The 19332-nt window shown below is 40.3% G+C and overlaps 1 protein-coding gene across 3 annotated transcripts in view; it reads left to right on the top strand.

Annotated features, from left to right (window-relative positions):
• Positions 1 to 154: 154 nt before the first annotated feature.
• Positions 155 to 19332, top strand: part of KMO (kynurenine 3-monooxygenase) — a 40384-nt gene continuing 21206 nt past the window's right edge. For 2 of the 3 annotated variants that reach the window (XM_062210666.1, XM_062210665.1), the window contains exons 1-4: positions 155 to 289; positions 8732 to 8801; positions 10098 to 10195; positions 12845 to 12934. In XM_062210666.1, the coding sequence (XP_062066650.1) occupies positions 236 to 289; positions 8732 to 8801; positions 10098 to 10195; positions 12845 to 12934 (312 nt within the window). In that variant the 5' untranslated portion in view covers positions 155 to 235. The remainder of the gene's footprint in view (positions 290 to 8731; positions 8802 to 10097; positions 10196 to 12844; positions 12935 to 19332) is intronic. The other variant, XM_062210664.1, reaches the window with a different exon arrangement.

Raw genomic sequence — 19332 nt, 5'->3', positions numbered from 1 at the left:
CTTCATTTGTCTGGATTTTTCAAAATTTCACTTGCTGCAATGAAAGCTGAACTGGTTGCACATTGGGCTACTAACGAGTTAAATGCTGTCAAAGGAAATTGGCCCTGACCAAACTCTGCTTCTGGATCACAAGTGGGCTGGGCTTTGGGCAGCATAAAGACTGGGAGAAACCTGTGTGTGGGGAAGTCAGCCCCTCAGTACAGCAACAACAACTGCGACAAATAATTCAGCAGTCATGGACTCCTCTGAATGCCACAGGAAAAAAGTCGCTGTCATTGGTGGAGGCTTGGTAAGCATTCACTCAGATGTTCTATTACTATTAGGGATTCTATATAAATTCCTATTACTCTGAATAATTACTTTTCTTCACTTGTGCAGATGAAAATGTTTCTGATATTTACATACATCTGGTTGGAATGTATTTTTAATTAATTTGTTAACTTGTTCTTTTCAGGAAAGGTATTTTATATCCATGAAATAATAAGGTGTCAGTTTTCCCCTGTCATTTGATCTAATATTTCTTGAAGATGAAAAATAAAGCCAATTGAATTTGCTTTTATCCTCTAAATTGGCTATTTTTTCAAAAGAGATGCTTGTCTTAAAAGCCATCTTAAAGCACTTGTCCCACTTTGGTCAATAGCTCATTTTATACTGTCTATGGAGAATGGAAAGGTCAAGAAACATGAAATTAATGTAAGATTACATTGGATTATTCACTAGTTCTTAAGCGATTGAGCAGGTGAGACTAAAGCGCTGGACCTGATCCTACACTTAGCAAGATACAAAAAGTTTATAAGCAGATTTGAAAAGGGTTGATCCTTAGCTTCCATGTTATGGTGTCAAAGCTAATTCTGTTTAGTATGGGGCTGCCACAAGGAAACTTTTTTTTCTCCTTTCAGCAGAACCCTGTTTTAGAGTAAAAATGTCCCAATTAGTTAAAGTTTCATCAATTTGTTTTCACCTTTGGTCAAATCATTTGCAGGCTTTTAACTCATATATCCATTCATTCATTAACTCGATAGAAGTGTATTGAGTGTCTTACACTGTTCTAGGCTGCATATAGATTGGCATATTATATGCCACACATGTGTTTATACACTATGTGCTCATTTTGTCTTCTGCCTTTCTTGTCTTTTCCACAAAGTGCTATGTTGGTTCCTTTATCACTTCTGATTCTGAATGTCAAAACGCTAAGGAATGCTATCACATGCTGAATTGGTCACTGGATATGACACATGTTGTCATTGCTTCACACTGGACTTCTGCCCAGTTCTTTATTATCAAAATGTTGCATAAACTGAGAATTCACATATTCAACAAAATCTTACTGAGTGCTTGCTTTGTGCCAACATTGTTTCAGGTAGTAGGGACAGAGGGGTGAGAGTTCCAGAGAGGAGAAAGACAATGAGGAAGAAAACAAGCAAGAAAATTTCAGTCAGGGATAAGCACTGCAAAGAAGTGTTAACAGAGTAGTACTGTAGAGAGTTTCTTGTGGGGTACCTCTGTTTAGAGTGTGGTCAAACACAGCCTCTCCAAGGAGGGGATATGCGACTAGACACCTGAATGATAAGATGAAACCAACCGTGGAAGATCCATAGATCCATAGATCTTCATAGAACACTTCAGGCAGAAGAAACAACAAGAAGAGAAACCCTGGGATTATACTGAGCTGTGCAAATTTAAGGAGGCTATAGAAAGACAGGAGCAGAACAAAGCCAGAAAAAAAAAAAAAAAAAAAAAAAAAAAACAGCTCAAACAGCCAAATCTTGTAAGATCTTAGAGGGCCAGGCAAGAAGATAGACTTCATTGGAAGTGGAACGAAAAGCCACTGGTGCATGCTGGGCAGCAAAGTAAACTAGGATGTAATGGATCCCTGAGGCTATTATGTAGAGAATGGCTGGGGGAGGGGAGGAAACTGTAGGAAGACAGCATAGATCAGCCGCCGTGTGGCTTGATGTTAGTCCAAGATTGGGACTAGGGTGGCAGCAGTGATGTCTCTTAAAATGTCTCATAGAAATCATAAAAATATGATTGGATATATGATCTTGGAAAGCATAAAAATGTGCATATAAGTCATGGCTTTCTCCATGAATAGCACTTGAACTCTTCATCAAGTAATAACTTAACATATGTGTTGGGAAACAAAACACAAATCAGAACACATGTACTAGGAAACAATTAAAATTCCTCTGCAAAAGAGTTACATTCACCTTATTGCTCAGACTTATGCCTGGGCATCAGATTTGATTATATTTTTCCCAGTTTGTTGCAACCCCATCAGTAAGTCTTGGTGGCTCTGTTTTCAAAATATATTTCAGTTCTGGCCATCCATATCATACTAGTCCAAACCATCCTCATTCTCTTGCAACAGCCTCCTAAGTAGTCTCTCAAGTTCACCTCTTAACCACTTATAGACCATTCTCCAAATAACATCCAGAATCATCCCTTTAAACAAGTCTGATCAATGTTACTCCCTACTTAATTTTAATCAATTTCAATTAACTCCCATTACAAACAAAATAAAATCCAAGCATGTATCTTCTTCTTCTTCTTCTTTTTTTATCTTTCTCATCCTTCATCTCCCCATGGGCCATATCCCATTATACTAATACATTCAAGCTCTCTCTTGGCTTCTAGGATTTTAAAAAATGCAAGCTGAGAACCATTAGTTAGAAGTTCAAAGGATATGATGAACTTACCTCAATTCCTTCCATAGCCCACTGTGTCTATTGATCCTGTTTAGTGAAAAGTCACCATAAGAATTGTCCTTGCTCTACTGTTGTGATCATCTGTTCCTGATTAAATCCATTGATTTCCTTTCTTGGAAAACATTATTGATCCAAAAAGTTAGGAGTTGAACCCAGGTCAGAAGTAATAACAAAATCAGCGCAGGAACATTTACTGAGAAACCAAACCATGATCATAAACTGAAGAAAGTTTAAATATTGAAAAAAAGCATAGAAAAACATGTTGACACAATATTTCAATAATGTTGACCTAAATATTTCAAAAATTACACTGTATTGATACCATTCATGAGAATAATGTCTTAAGAGATATATCCTTTCAATGATTAATTTACAAAGTATTTGGCAAACAATCCCTACTTTTAAAGCTGAAAGGAGTTCTACAGGTATAACTTACCAACTCTAACAAGTAAGCACAGAAAAAATTTGCCTTTCAAGAAACTGCTGTATGAACAGCCTTACTTTGTGTATTGAGATTTCTTTGCTTTACAAAGTAGCAAGCCAGAGAAGTAAGAAACAATCAGAGAGGGGACGTTTAACCCAGCAGTTAAGTAGTCAACTAGTGGATTGGATCACTCTCTCTCTCTCTCTCATAAATCAAATACTAAAAAATTTACAACAAAGACCATCTAACCTAAACTACACAGGCATTCTTAAGCCATATCTTAAATTCAGGGTCCGAGGTGTTCAAAAAATACTGAGAAATATTGTTTCTGACTACTATTTTCAGTGTTTCCAGCTATGATGCAAATGATTAACCCCAAAAAGCACTGGCTCAGCGATGACTACAGCTATTTGAGCCCTCATTTTTTGGCAGAATCCAAGAGCCTTGGCTAAAAACATGAATAAACATGCCAGGCTCAGCTGTATCCAGCTCTTGCAGTGTGAACCCACTCTTCCAGAATACATCCTGGAAATACGTTTTATGGTATCGCTGCAGCAGTTCCTCTGTTCTTCCTGCTGAGAAGCAACCCTACTACAGAGTGTTTCGTGATCCATTCTCCTGTGTTTGACCCATCAAAATTCTCGAGAAGTATTTATTTTTTATTTTATTTTAGAATTTTTATTTACTTGAGAGAGAGAGAGAGACAGAGAGAGAGAGAAACTAACTGTAAGGCACTGGGATAGACTTTATAGAAGGGATTGAAGCAGGACCCAAAGGTAAGACAAACTTTAACACCAGGATTCATCTCCCAAATGACTCCATCAGCTGGGACTGGGCCAGGCCAAATGTGTGAGCTGGGAACTCAATCCAGATCTACTACAGGGGTGACAAGAATCCAACTGAATTATTTGTAAGGGAGAGAGAGAGGAGAGAGAGGAGAGAGAGAGAGAGAGAGAGAGAGAGAATCAATCCTCTATCCACTGTTTCACTCATCAAATTCCCACAATGATTGGGGCTGTGACCAAAGTCAGAAGCTATGAACTCAATCCAAGCTTCCTATGTGGGTGGCAGGGACCCAACTACTTAAGCCATCACCTGCTGCCCTCTGGGGGTACATCCTAGCAAGAACTGGAATCTGAAGCATAGCCAGGACTTGAACCCAGGTGCTGTGAAATGGGATACGTGTCTCTCAAGTGGTATCTTAACCAGTTTGCTAAATGCTGATCCCCAAAGATCAAAGTTTTGCGAGAGCAGACAGTCCATAACTAAATACAGATTTCAAGAGGTATACACTAGCTTTTAAAAAGTGTATTTGATGACAGACTCAGAAACAACTATGATTCACAGGGAGTGTTCTATATGCTTCATTAAGTCGAAAAGAGTTGATGTGTGTTTAATATGACATTTCAGGTTAATTACAAATACATTACATAAAGAGACATAAAATGCATGAAACTTTAATAATCACAATCCCCCTTCCTAATAGGTCCACATTTACAAATTACAAAGTATGTTTTTCTCATGACCATTTGCTATTTGGAGCCATGACTGCTGGATGGGATCACATGGGACCCGACATAAAACCTAGCAAGCATATGAGAAGCATTCCTCAACATTAATGTGAAAGAAAATTTCAGATAATGTTTTTAAATCATAAGTGAGGCATCCATATAATGGAATAACTGAGGGGTCAAAGCACGTGACCTGTGAGGAGGGAAGTACGAGGAATCAGAAAAAAAAAAAAATAGAGAAATGGAAGAATTGGGTTAGGTCTATAATTACGTAACCAAGGAATCTCTTGAAAACTCTTACATATAAACAACCTTAAGAAATATCCTGTTTTCTCTGATATGTGGTAGTTAGATTATAATACAAAAGCAATACGTAGAGTGAAATTGATGTCTATGATTTGATTATTGTTTGTAGCCCTTGTATATTCCTGTGGAACAGTGGTATTTCTACTTTTTACTTGTTGGACATTAGGGTTAGTGGTGCTTTAAGCCTGTGATTACAAAGTAAGTTGAAATTTTGTTATTTCAAAAATTAAAGGAAAAAAGGAAGGAAGAAGGGGGGATTGAGGGAGGGAGAGAGAGAGAAGCAAATATGGTTATCTTAGAATTGTATCTATGAAATATATGAAATCTCTTTATATAAACATTTTTAATTGAAAAGTAAAAAAATGTTAATAAAACTTCTAATTCACAATTTTTTTTTTGACAGGCAGAGTGGACAGTGAGAGAGAGAGAGACAGAGAGAAAGGTCTTCCTTTTGCCGTTGGTTCACCCTCCAATGGCTGCCGCAGCCGGTGCACTGCACTGATCCGAAGCCAGGAGCCAGGTGCTTCTCCTGGTCTCCCATGGGGTGCAGGGCCCAAGGACCTGGGCCATCCTCCACTGCCTTCCCGGGTCATAGCAGAGAGCTGGACTGGAAGAGGCGCAACCGGGACAGAATCCGGCACCCCGACCGGGACTAGAACCCAGTATGCCGGCGCCGCAGGCGGAGGATTAGCCTATTGAGCTGCGGCGTAGGCTACAAATTATTTTTTGATAAAAAGAGTTTATTGTCCTGGTCTTTTGGTGCTTCCAAACAAGTACAGAAACCTTTCCTGATTTTGTTCTTAATAGAAACTGCCTTATCTCTATCAAGGCTCAACCTCAAGACCTGGCTTTATGAACTCTGTCTTATGTCTCCTGAGTGTCTACTGCTGCCCAATTTCCCCTCTCCTCTCATTACTCTCCTTCCGTATTTATGCTCAGGAACCCAGTTGTGCTGTAACCGAGAGTTTGTGGTGGGCTTAAAATGGTTCCCACACCACATTTTGTTTCCATTTATATCTCTTTGTCTTCTTAAAATTTTTTTGGCAGAATAACAACTAAAAACGGCACTGACAGTTATTCTCAAATAAGCACATTTTACAGAAAGTGAGAAGGGAAATAGAGTTAGAGTCCAAAAGCCACATTATTAGCCAAATTGATAGCCCTTCCAGATGCACTCATGAACCTACTACTAGACATATGATCCATCCCTGTGGCTTCCACATCTCTTATATTACAACCTCAAGGTTGCATATCCTTCTTACATTATAACTGACACCAAAAGGCAGGAAGAAGCTTTCAGATTACTTAAAAGACTACTCTTGGGCCAGCGCCGTGGCTCACTTGGCTAATCCTCCACCTGTGGCACCGGTACCCCAGGTTCTAGTCTTGGTCGGGGGTGCCGGATTCTGTCCCGGTTGGTCCTCTTCCAGTCCAGCTCTCTGCTGTGGCTTGAGAGGGCAGTGGAGGATGGCCCAAGTCCTTGGGCCCTGCACCCACATGGGAGACCAGGAGAAGCACCTGGCTCCTGGCTTCGGATCAGCGCTTGCGCTGGCCGTAGCGGCCATTTGGGGGGTGAACCAACGGAAGGAAGACCTTTCTCTCTGTCTCTCTCTCTCTCTCTCACTGTCTAACTCTGGCTGTCAAAACAAACAAACAAACAAAAACAAAAAACCTCTCTTGGAGTTGGCTTAAATCATGTCTGCTGAATTTTATTGGCTAAAGCTATCACCACCCTCTTGGATTAAAGAGAATTGAGAAATAAACTCCATCTCTTGATGAAAAAGTGTCAAGATCACATTTCAGAGGAGTATGTTATGGCCATCTTTGAAAAATACCACATTCCTCAAGGCAAAATTAATCCTTTTCTTGTGAATTTGAGTTACTTTCTTTCCTTCTCTCCCTACCCCTTCCTTTTACATTTATTTTCACTTTTGGGCCAAGAGTTATTTTGCAAAGTGTATCTGAATTTATGTGCACACAAAATACTAGGTACTCGAAATAAAATTATATGATTCTAACACATAATGATTTTTAAAGGGTAGGTAGAAATCACGTGATTAAATTTATTTTGTATTATTTGAACAATACACATTAGAAATAATATGTGGATCTGCAAATATTTTATATAAAAGTAGGCCTTTAAAGGAGTTTATTAAGCATTAACCAGTTTATGTTTTTCTCCTAACTAAATTGGGTGTTCTCTGGGCACAAGGACTTATCTTCACAGCCTTTAAATCCCTGAAGTTTAAAAGAATGACTTATATATAGTAAGTGTTTGATAAAGTTTGGCTTCATTTGGTTACAAATTTTACTTAGAAACATAATCTCTACCACCATAATGCATTTCACAATATTTATCAAGTACTTAATATGTTGTATATATAATGGTAGAAGCTAGGGATAAAATCATGAATGAAATCAGTTGATAGTCTAACTGGATAGACAGATATTGATGACAGAATCACTTTAAAGAAAAACTTTCCATTGTGATAAGCCCTAGGTTTGCCAAAGTAAATTACTACATTCTGGAGACTGGAACTCCAAAATCAAGGTATAAGTAGGGTTGGTTCCTCCCAGGGTTATGAGACAAGGATCCATTCCAGATCTCTCTCCTTGACTTACATTCATGGGGACTTCTCTGTTTACAACACCCTTCCTCTTTGCATGTCTGTCTCTGTTTCTGAATTTCCTGTTTTTAGAAGAATGCCAGTCACATTGGATTAGGGCCTAGGTACCTGAGTCCCTGCCATCCATGGGGAAGACTCAGGTTGAATTCCCACCTCTTATTTTTGGCTTTGGCTTTTGTAGGCTTTTGGGAGTGAACCAGCAGATGCAAGATTTCTCACTCTTTCTCTGCCTTTCAAAAACATTTTTTAATGTAAAATAAAATACATTTTTAAAAAGATGCAAAAAACCCACACTGTGATTCTATGTTACAGAAAATGGGCAAAATTAACTATATTGCTTAGGAATATAAATAATATATACCTAAGTGGTAGAATGATAAAGAAACAAAAATGGGTAATCACAAAATGCAGAATAATGTTTACCTCTAGGTGAGAGGGAAGGAGACTGTGATTGTGGAGAAATTGTGGGGATTTGTAGGGGCTGGCAATAGTTTACATTTTGACTAGAATAGTGGTTATAAGGATTAAAAAGTTATAAAGTTGGGGGCTGGCGCTGTGGCATAGAGGATAAAGCCACTGACTGCAGTGCTGGTACCCTATATGGGCACCAGTTCGAGTCCCGGCTGCTCCACTTCCGATCCAGCTCTCTGCTGTGGCCTGGGAAAGCAGTACAAGATGGTCCATGTCCTTGGGCCTCTGCACCCGTGTGGGAGACCTGGAAGAAGCTCCTGGCTCCTGGCTTGAGGCCAATTGGGGAGTGAACCAGCGGATGGAAGACCTCTCTCTCTCTCTCTCTCTGTCTCTCCTTCTCTCTCTGTGTAACTCTGACTTTCAAGTAAAATAAATAAATCTCTTTTTAAAAAGTTCTAATTATTCTATTAACTATATACATGTTTTGTGTTCTTTCTTCACAAAAGTTGTATCTTAATATAAAAAGGCTAAAAAATAGAGCCAGAAGTCTCTAAAATTATAACATTTAATTTTTAATCAGTGTTACCATTTTCGCAACTGGTTCTTTCCTGTAGAGACTGAGTAAATCAATGTGAAAAATGAAGTTGGTAAAATATAGCTACCTACAACATTTCCTCTTGCTGCTAACGTTTCCCTATATTGTAGAATCAGATAAAGATATGAAAAATTTGTTTGAATTCCCAGGTTGGATCATTAAATGCATGCTTCCTTGCAAAGAGGAATTTCCAGGTTGATGTATATGAAGCTAGGGAAGGTAAGTCAGTATTGAAAATTATGAGATGTTAGTTCTGAGTCTTGGACCTCTATTTCTTTTGAATTTTTTGAATAAGAAAAAAATTTAATAAAAGAAAAAAGTAAAGAACTATTAGATTTTTTTTTAACTTTTATTTAATGAATAAAAATTTCCAGTGTACAGCTTATGGATTACAATGGCTTCCCCCTCCCATAACTTCCCTCCCACCCGCAATCCTCCCCTCTCCTGCTCCCTCTCCCCTTCCATTCATGTCAAGATTCATTTTCAATTCTCTTTATATACAGAAGATCAATTTAGTATAAAGATTTCAACAGTTTGCACCCACATAGAAACACAAAGTGAAACATACTGTTTCAGTACTAGTTATAGCGTTAAATCACAATGTACAGCACATTAAGGACAGAGATGCCACATGAGGAGCAAGTACACAGTGGCTCCTGTTGCTGACCCAACAAATTGACACTCTAGTTTATGGCGCCAGTAACCATCCTAGGCTGTCGTCATGAGTTGCCAAGCCTATGGAAGCCTTCCAAGTTTACCGACTCTGATCATATTTAGACAAGGTCATAAAAGACAGAGTGAGGATAGTAACCAATGATCCTAAGAGTGGCATTTACCAGGTTTGAACAATTATACAGCATTAAGTGGGGAAGAGGACCATCAGTACACACAGGTTGGGAGTAGAGCCATTGGTGGTAGAGTAGAGGTTATGATTACAAAGGAATGAGGCCCAAGTGCACTAGACTGGGCCTAGAACAAAGGACAGAGTCATTATTAGAGGAGCTAAGAAAGGTGCTGTCTAAGCTACAAGTAATTTTTCTGATTGAGAGGCAAATAGAACCTGATAGAAGGGGCTTGATAATAATCTGGTGGGCTTTAGGCCTTGTAAATTCAGAGGCCCAGACCTATCTATCTCTTCACATGGGGTATATCCTAAGGGAGGTGTGAACCTCCTAGGGGAAGGCACTCTGTTGACTTTCATTACTTGGCTGGGCTGGGAGGAGAGCTGGCCAGGTAAAGGCAGGGGCATCTCTAACAAGAAATTTACAGGCAGAACTGTAAATTTCTTGTTAGAGATGCCCCCTGCCTTTACTATTAGATATTTTAAAATCTCATCAATCTAAATTTACTTTAATTCAAGTTTACTGCTATTATCTATTTTTAAAAGAAAAGTTAACAAGCCCTTCTAATTTGGTTCTGAATGCACTAATTGTTCAGGTGCACTACCACTGTGTTCATCCTGTGCTAGAGTATAATGAGCTGTGTGTAACATGGAGTCTGTTTCAAATGTCTTAGATATTCGAGTGGCTAAATTTACACGTGGAAGAAGCATTAACTTGGCCCTTTCTTATAGAGGACGACAAGCCTTGAAAGCCATTGGCCTGGAAGATCAGGTATCTTGTTGATGTATTTTCCTTGCATGAAATAATACCTGATGGTTTTCAATAACTGAGTGATATATATTTCAACTTGGTTTGAAGTGCCATTTAAAGCCAAGGGCTTATGCATAAAAACTCACTCTACAAAGGTTTCCAAAGTTCTAAATTTGATAAGAGGGTGAATATTTGATACTCTAAATACCTGGGAGTTGGGGGAACCAGAACATGACAAGAGGACATTACAACCTCATCTGATGATCACTTCTGACACTGGGCTGGCAGTGGCTGGCAGGTCTGGCTATAGAAAGTGGTAGTTGGCGGCCGGCGCCGCGGCTCACTAGGCTAATCCTCCGCCTAGCGGCGCCGGCACACCAGGTTCTAGTCCCGGTCGGGGCACCGATCCTGTCCCGGTTGCCCCTCTTCCAGGCCAGCTCTCTGCTGTGGCCAGGGAGTGCAGTGGAGGATGGCCCAAGTCCTTGGGCCCTGCACCCCTTGGGAGACCAGGAGAAGCACCTGGCTCCTGCCATCGGATCAGCGCGGTGCGCCGGCCGCAGCGCGCTACCGCGGCGGCCATTGGAGGGTGAACCAACGGCAAAAGGAAGACCTTTCTGTCTCTCTCTCTCTCACTGTCCACTCTGCCTGTCAAAAAAAAAAAAAAAAAAAAAGAAAGTGGTAGTTGGCATCCCAGAATAAGAGGAAGCGCATAGACTCCATTTTGCTGATTTGTTTACAGAGGTCCATAATCTCTTATCTACAATTCTGTATTTCTCACAAACCTTGAAAATATAAAGGTTTCCATCACTCATTTAGCAGCAGAATTTGACCTGACATAAGACTTTTCATGTTTTTTTTAAAGTTTACTTATTTATTATTTGAAAGAGTTACAGAGAGAAGGAGACAGAGAGGGAGAGAAGAGGGAGAGGGAAAGAGAGAGAGACAGAGAGAGAGAGAGAGATCTTCCATCTGCTGGTTCACTCCCCATATGGCCACAACGGCTGAAGCTAGACCAATCTGAAGTCAGGAGCCAGGAGCCAGGAGCCAGGAGCTTCCTCTGGGTCTCCCACTTGGGAGCAGGGGTTAAAGTACTTGGGCCATCCTCCACTGCTTTCCCAGGCACGCAGGGAGCTGGATTGGAAACGGAGCAGCCAGGACTTGAACTGGCTCCCATCCTGGATGCTGGCACTGCAGACAGCGCCTTTACCACTGTGCCACAATGCTAGCCCCCATGTTGTTGTGTTTTAAATCAGACTTAGCATGAATGTTTTGCTCCAGTAATACTGTGTTTGGTTAAAGAGTGGTATCCAGACATACTGTGTGTTGTATGATATACAAAATAAATACACATACTACTTATCTAAGCTATGAAAATCTGAAACCATCAAGTCTCACAGGTTTGAATAAGAGGTTGTAAGCCTTAGTATATTTTTCCTCATGTGGGCTAACTTACAAACTTCTCACTCTTTATCATATAGCTTCAAGATATGGTATATTTTTCTTGATTCTATTTTCACTGACAAAGTGTCTTTTAAGTGGTAACATAAGTAAATGTGAGTGCACATGCAATCTCACATTCTTCTTCCGAAGAGGAGCAGCCATGAATAAGAAAACACTTTGGGGCCAGTGTTGTGGCATAGCAGGTAAAGCTACCGTCTGTGATGTTGGCATCCCATATGGGCTCCCATTCAAGTCCTGGCTGCCCCAGTTCTGACCCAGGTCCTTGCTAGTGGCCTGGGAAGGCAGCATAAGATGGCTGAAGTGCTTGGACCCCTGCACCTACACAGGAGTTCCAGATAAAGCTCCTGGCTCCTGGCTTCAGCCTGGTTCAGCCCTGGCCATTGTGGCCATTTGGGGAGTGAACCAAGGGATGCAAGATTTCTCTATGTCTCTCCTCCTCTCTGTGTAACTCTGAATTTCAAATAAATAAATAAAATTTTAAAGCTTTATTTATTTATTTGAAAGAGCTACACAGAGAGACAAGGAGAGGCAGAAAGAGAGAGGTATTCCATTCTCTGGTTCACTCCCCAGAGCTGCACCTATCTGAAGCCAGGAGCCAGGAGTTTTTTCCAGGTCTCCTACATGGGGGCAAGGACCCAAGCACTTGGGCCATCTTCTACTGCTTTCCCCGGCCATAGCAGAGAGCTGGATTGGAAGTGGAGCAGCTGGGACTCGAACTGGCACCCATATGGGATGCTGGCACTGCAGGTGGCAGCTTTACCCACTATGCCACAGTGCCGGCCCCAATAAATAGATCTTTTAAAAAAGAAAGAAAAAAGAAAACACTTGGCATTGGATTTTAGGAACACTGGGTTTTATTCCTTATAATGCCCCTTTTTGTCATCATGAGAAAAATCACTTAATCTCTAACAATGAACCACTTTCCTCAACATGTAATATTTGATTTAGAGCAGATAAATTTTAAGTCAATTCTAAGATCTAATGTAAAAATAGAAAAACAGGTAAAATTTGCAGGAAAACAGTTTTCATTGAATGAGTTTCCATAATCAGGCTTGCAATGGTCCTTTATAATTTTTTTCCAAAAAAAAAAAAAAAACACAAACTTTTTTTGGAAACTATTTGAAAATCATATTTTAAAGTCAGTATTTATCATATTTGAATGATGTCATGTTGTAGAATTTGACATCAACATTTCTGATTTCATTTCAGATTGTATCCCAAGGTGTTCCCATGAGAGCAAGAATGATTCACTCTCTTTCAGGTAAAAAGTCTGCAATTCCCTATGGGACAAAGTCACAGGTAGGTTTACTCTGGAGACGGTTGGTTGTGCACAGATTATAACTAACTCTAATGCCTGCAACTTGCTATGTGCTTGACAGTACCTTCCTCTCTCTACTCCTATCTTTCACATTGTGCTGCTTATTCTAGGCTGCAAGAAACACCGAGACTAGGTAGCAAGTGCTCAAAATAGGGCCCAGTCCATTCAGGAACAGTTCGCTGCCATTCTCCCTCTCTCTCTCTCTCTCTTTTTTTTTTTTTTTTTTTTTTTTTTTTTTTTTTTTACAGGCAGAGTGGATAGTGAGAGAGAGAGACAGAGAGAAAGGTCTTCCTTTGCCGTTGGTTCACCCTCCAATGGCCGCTGTGGCCGGCGCATCTCGCTGATCCGAAGCCAGGAGCCAGGTGCTTCTCCTGGTCTCCCATGCGGGTGCAGGGCCCAAGGACTTGGGCCATCCTCCACTGCCTTCCCGGGCCATAGCAGAGAGCTGGCCTGGAAGAGGGGCAACCAGGATAGATTACGGCGCCCCAACCGGGACTAGAACCTGGTGTGCCGGCGCCGCAAGACGAGGATTAGCCTGTTAAGCCACGGGCTGCCATTCTCTTATTAGGCCATTTCTTGCCTCTATGTTTTGTTCTTGCTCTCTGGTTGCTTGAGACATCCTTTCCCTCCATCTCTTTTTTAATTAGATAGAAAAGAGTACCAGGTTATTTTGTTGTCGAGTTGACAACACTACAACCCATCTTGCTCCAAATTCATTATAATAGAATTCATAGAATCAATCTGAGATGCTTTCAGAACCTCATGATTTCTAACACAACAGGGGCCAAATGGTGGTGTGGAGTTTATGAAAAAAATTATTATATAGCTTTGTGTTTTCTTATCTTTCACATAGTAATGTACAGAGCTGGGTAAAGTATGTGCTTTAATCTAATTATATCTTTTTTTTTTTAACTTTTATTTAATGAATATAAATTTCCAGTGTACGGCTCATGGATTACAATGGCTTCCCCCTCCCATAACTTCCCTCCCACCCGCAATCCTCCCCTCTCCCGATCCCTCTCCCCTTCCATTCACATCAAGATTCATTTTCAATTCTCTTTATATACAGAAGATCAATTTAGTATAAAGATTTCAACAATTTGCACCCACATAGAAACACAAAGTGAAACATACTGTTTGAGTACTAGTTATAGCATTAAATCACAATGGACAGCACATTAAGGACAGAGATCCCACATGAGGAGCAAGTGCACAGTGGCTCCTGTTGTTGACACAACAAATTGACACTCTAGTTTATGATTATATCTTTTGATTTGGTTTCCTTGAGGGGGAATAAATGCATCAATGTCTATCAATATGAGAAAAACTCATATTGGTTTTATTTGTATCCAGCAATGCTTTATTTTATTTAGTACAGAGCCTAAGTGAGGTTCACATAGTCCTGAGTCTGGCTCTCCACAGAGCTCCCAGTGGAGGTGGATCAGCAATGTTTCTCAGGCTCCCTGGAATCCTGTTAAAATGCTGTCTGATTCAGTGGGGCTGGAGTGGAGACTGAGGTTTTACATTTCTAACAAATTCACAGGAGGTGTCTATGCTGCTGGTCCTGGGACTACACTTTGGATAGCAAGAGATCAAATGCACATATTTATGGGAACAAGGCCATATCTTGGGGTGCTAAAGGTGATTGAACCGTAAAGCATTCCAACAAGTCAGGGCTTTGGGGTTGGAGTAGGATTAAAATGTTCTACTCAGTGACTTTTTAAAAATAGTATCATAGTTATTTTGGCACTATAAAAGCATAAGTATAGAATCCAGATGCGTGCTCGTGGCAGAGGGGAAGATGGCATGGGAAAACCACTAAGCTGTCCTTAGTGAGAAACATTTTCAGATCATTGACAGGACTTGTTGAATTGGCCCAGATTGAGCTAGGTGCTTCAGGAAAGACTAAAGAATTCTCTCTCCTCAAAAGGCAAGTAAGATTTGCACATTTGAATGAACTCTAATCTGTGGGTACAAAATGTGTCACCCCAAACTGCTGAGCTCACAGAAAGGAGCGTGCCAACTCATTGGGATAACAAAGTTCATCAGGAAAGGCTTTCAGTTGATCTCAGGGGAGATCAGCTGTATGGTTCAGACAAGAAATACTAAAATGGCTCAGAAAAGGAAGAAACTTTTAGTTTTCAGAGAAGACTTCACAGAGAAAGTGAGATTAGAGACAGTCAATTGGTTTAAATGTTAAATTGGCTGGGGCGGTGCTATGGCGTAGTAGACTAAGCCTCTGCCTGCGTAGCTAGCATCCCATATGGGCACAGGTTTGTGTCCTGGCTGCTCCTCTTCCAATACAGCTCTCTGATTATGGCCTGGGAAAGCAGCAGAGGATGGCCCCTGCACCCTCGTGGGAACCTGGAAGAACCTCTTTGCTATTGGCTTCGGATAGGCTCAGCTCCGGCTGTTGCAGAAATCTGGGAAGTGAACCAGCAGATGGAAGATCTTTCTCTCAGTCTCCTCCTCTCTGTATGTAATTCTACCTCTCAAATAAATAAAATCTAAAAAAGAAAAAAATCCTTAAATTAGAAGCAGAGTTGTCCTAATCAAATGGGTGACGCTGAGTCTTTACCCATAATGCCTTAGATGTAGACTTTATCATGCCTCAGCATCTCTTCCTTAACTCGAAGTTCCTCTAGTAAAGATAAATTCATGAAATTAAGAGAGTGACATAAGGTAACTCCAGAGCCCAGACTCTATATCACAAAAGTTTGAATTGTCCCCTTGGTTAACATCTCAGTGCCAGTCTCTACTCTGAAAGCTCTGCAGGAACTCACAGGCAATGATCAAAGTAATGCACAGTGTACTCTTAGACCTACCATAGGAGCCTGCCTTTGCTACTGCAAAGGAAACACACTGGCCCCATCAATGACCAATCAAAGGAAGACCATGTGCACTGTGGACCAATCAGTGACCCACACAAGAGCTGGTCACACACTGCTCATCCCCAGCTTTGAACCATAAGATTCAGTGCCTTCAACCCCTCTGGAAATCCAGGAATTGAGCCCTCGCTGCCTGACTCCCTGCTCTGCACTTTTATTTAACAACCCAGTTTCAGCGATTGGCATCCTGCACCTTGGGCAAAGAGACTTAGTTTTAGGGGTTCTAGAGTAACTCCTATAACCAGTTTTAGAGTGTTCTATAATATGGGGATCTCTATAAGGAGGGAAGTTGGGTGAGATTAGATTTGTAAGAAATGTAAGCTTTTAAGTTCTGAGTCTATATTGGATGAAAACAATGTGTAAATTCACTTTAGCTTAACAGAATCTTACAGTAATTAGCAAATTTTGACTTGGTGCATCCAACTGTCTTGCTTTATAGAAGAGGAAACAGGCTGCCTGCCTCATAGGAGGGCAATATCAAGGAAGAAATAAAGCAGAAAAACGGGTTTCTCCCGGGGAAGTTGCCTGTTGAATATGGCAGAGCATGGTACAAGAAACCTGGGTAGTACTGCTTGGTTACATTTATTGACAGTGGCTCATGGTAATCATAATAATGCTCATAATAATCATCATTATCTTGTATTAATATGGAATTGCTGAAGAAGGATAGATGTCAAAGCAAAAGGCAAAGCAATAGGATATGGTTCAAATATTAGAAAAGCTAGAGGATGGGAGTAAGGGACCATAGACCACATTGTGTGTGTGTGTGTGTGTGTGTGTAAGAGAGAAAGAGAGAGAAACATTAATTTCCACTGGTGTTGTTAGGAGTACCCACTTTGGGTCCTTCAGTACATTGTAAGAAGGAGGAAATGGCTCTTTCCACATCAACCCTGTTGTGTCTCAATTCTTAACAACTGAGTAATGCTAAATTTATAGTCACCACTCACTCTGTAGCTTTGCATCAGTTATTGACTTTCTCATTTAGGTATGTGGTCCTCCTTGCCATATAAAATCTAAATCAGATTGCTTTGAACTTCTCAGTTCCATAGCTTGTGGAAGTCCAAAGCAATCCCACAAACATCCTTTCTGACTTCAGTCGTCTAGCAGTTTGTTCCTACTGTGTGGTGTCCAGACCCTTCCTATCTTGCTGGGTGCTCCCATAGTCCCCTTCAAGTTGTCCTGGGAACTGCTAAAATCTCCTCCAATAAGCACAGCATGGTAGAGCTCCTCAACTCGTGCTCCCAGCCATCTTTGCTCAAAATAGAGAAATAGCATACCTCTTCCTTGGGAGAATTCTCCTTCAAAGACATTGAGATTAGAGAAAGTAAACAGTCTTTCCTAGCATATTAGAAATAGACTCTGAAACTATTGCCCTACAAATCTCTAAAGGAGATTAACCTCTTTTAGATTTCACTGCTACTGTCTTTTAGGATGCGAGGATCATTTTATAGTCCTTAACTTGTTTATTCTTATTTGTTACAAGATCAACCTTTTAGAATATGTATTGCAGACGTGACTTGATGGGTCTTGTGACCAAGACTATTGGTTAGGACCTAATTTTGTCTGAAGTTGTGGAGTAGACTGGCCAGAGTCCCCAGAGGGCTGAGTCAATGGTTCCTAGATGATGCAAACCTTAACCAGTTTTGATAGCTGAATGGAAAAAATATTTTCCCCATTTAAGTGAATCTTCATAATGTGAATATATCCTAATATGCTTTGATTTGCATTGAAATGCAGTAATTACCTAGAAGACCAAAAAACAGAACTGTGAGGCACAGAACCAAGAAGTCCCTCTCTATTCATTGTAATGTATAGGAAAGACAGGAAGTTCTTCCTTGGTCATTGCCACTGTGGTCTGATTGAATTATTTTTGCACTAAGAATGGATTTAGCTATTATTGTAAGACTTCTACTTTTGAATGAGTGATGGTTCATAAATTGTTATTTTGCATTAAAATATTGTTATCTCCATAATTTAGAAAATTATGTGGTTTAAATATTAAATTAATAGTTTTGTCATGAATTGCAAGAGTGCAGTATGACTTGTGCTACATGTTTTTGCTTCCGTAAGTCCTTCTTTCCTATAAAATAGCAAGTATTAATAATTAGATTTTATAAAAATATTGGGATAAAGCTATATTGGGGGCTGGTGCTGTGGTGTAGTGGGCTAAGCCTCCACCAGCAACGCTGGAATCCCATATGGGCACCAATTCAAGTCCTGGCTGTTCCTCTTCTAATCCAGCTCTCTGCTATGGCCTGGGAAAGCAGTAGAAGCTGGCCCAGATCCTTAGGCCCCTTCACACATATGGGAGACCTGGAAGAAGCTCCTGGCTCCTGGTTTTGGATCAGTTCATCTCTACCAATCAAGGTCATTTAGGGAGTGAACCTGCAGATGGAAGGCCTTTCTGTCTCTCCCTCTCTCTGTAACTCTACCATTCAAATAAATAAATAAAAATCTTTTTTAAAAAAAGCTATATTGGGATAAAGATATCCAGGCTGGATTCATCATTATACAATATTTATTATTATTATACTTATGTTTTTCCTTCTGATTTTTAAAGTAAACGAAAAACATTCTCATGGATTACTTAAAAGTATTGTAAGCCCTAGAAGCCTAATCTACCTTGATTGATGGGCCTGATGGATTGTCCTATAAAGTCAGAAGCAACCAGCAAGTATCCCGGTGAGGGTGGGTCCTACTCCTCCTACCAATCTCCATCCCTACCACAGCCACATTATACACACACACACACACCCCTTTTCCATTGGACTGAAGGTCTTCAAAGTAGCCTCTTTATTCTAGTGATGCTGTCTTCACTGAAGTTTTTCCAACAGCTTAATTTGGAGACCTAAGATGAAAATATGACATTGATGATCTTGTTATCAAAACAAAATTTTCTTTTTAAAAAAGATTTATTATTGATTGTATTTGAAAGGCAGAGTTACAGAGAGAGAGGAAGAAACAGAAAGTCAGAGATCTTCCATCCACTGGTTCACTCCCCAAATGGCTGCAATGGCTGGAACTGGGCCAGACAGAAGCCAGGAGCCAGTAGCTTCTTCTAGGTCTCCCATAGGGGTCCAGGGACCCAAGCACTTTGGCCATTTTATGCTTTTTTTTCCAGGCACATTAGCAGGAAGCTGGATTGGAAGTGGAGCAGCAGGGAATTGAACTGGCACCCATACAGGATGCTAGCACCTGCAGACAGCAGCTTAACCTACTACTCCACAGAGCCAGCTCCCCAAATTTTCTTGATAAAAATAATATTTTAGCAGCAAGAGAAGAGTCTGATTTTTATAGTATCAAATTTTGAAAAAAATGAAATTAAAACTTTGGCATTGAATTATATGTATTTGGCTAAACTGGTTTTTTTAAAAGACCATTTAGCTAAATGGTTATAAAACTAAGCTTATAATCTTCTGCTAAATAATGATTTCTTTTTGCAGAATAACTTAGAATTATAGCTTTATTTGATCCAGAAACATTGTCTACTC

The sequence above is a fragment of the Lepus europaeus genome, chromosome 14, assembly GCF_033115175.1.
Source record: "Lepus europaeus isolate LE1 chromosome 14, mLepTim1.pri, whole genome shotgun sequence".
Lineage (NCBI taxonomy): Eukaryota > Metazoa > Chordata > Mammalia > Lagomorpha > Leporidae > Lepus > Lepus europaeus.
The sequence above is the reverse complement of the archived record's forward strand: the minus strand, read 5'-3'. Positions and strand labels throughout refer to the sequence as shown.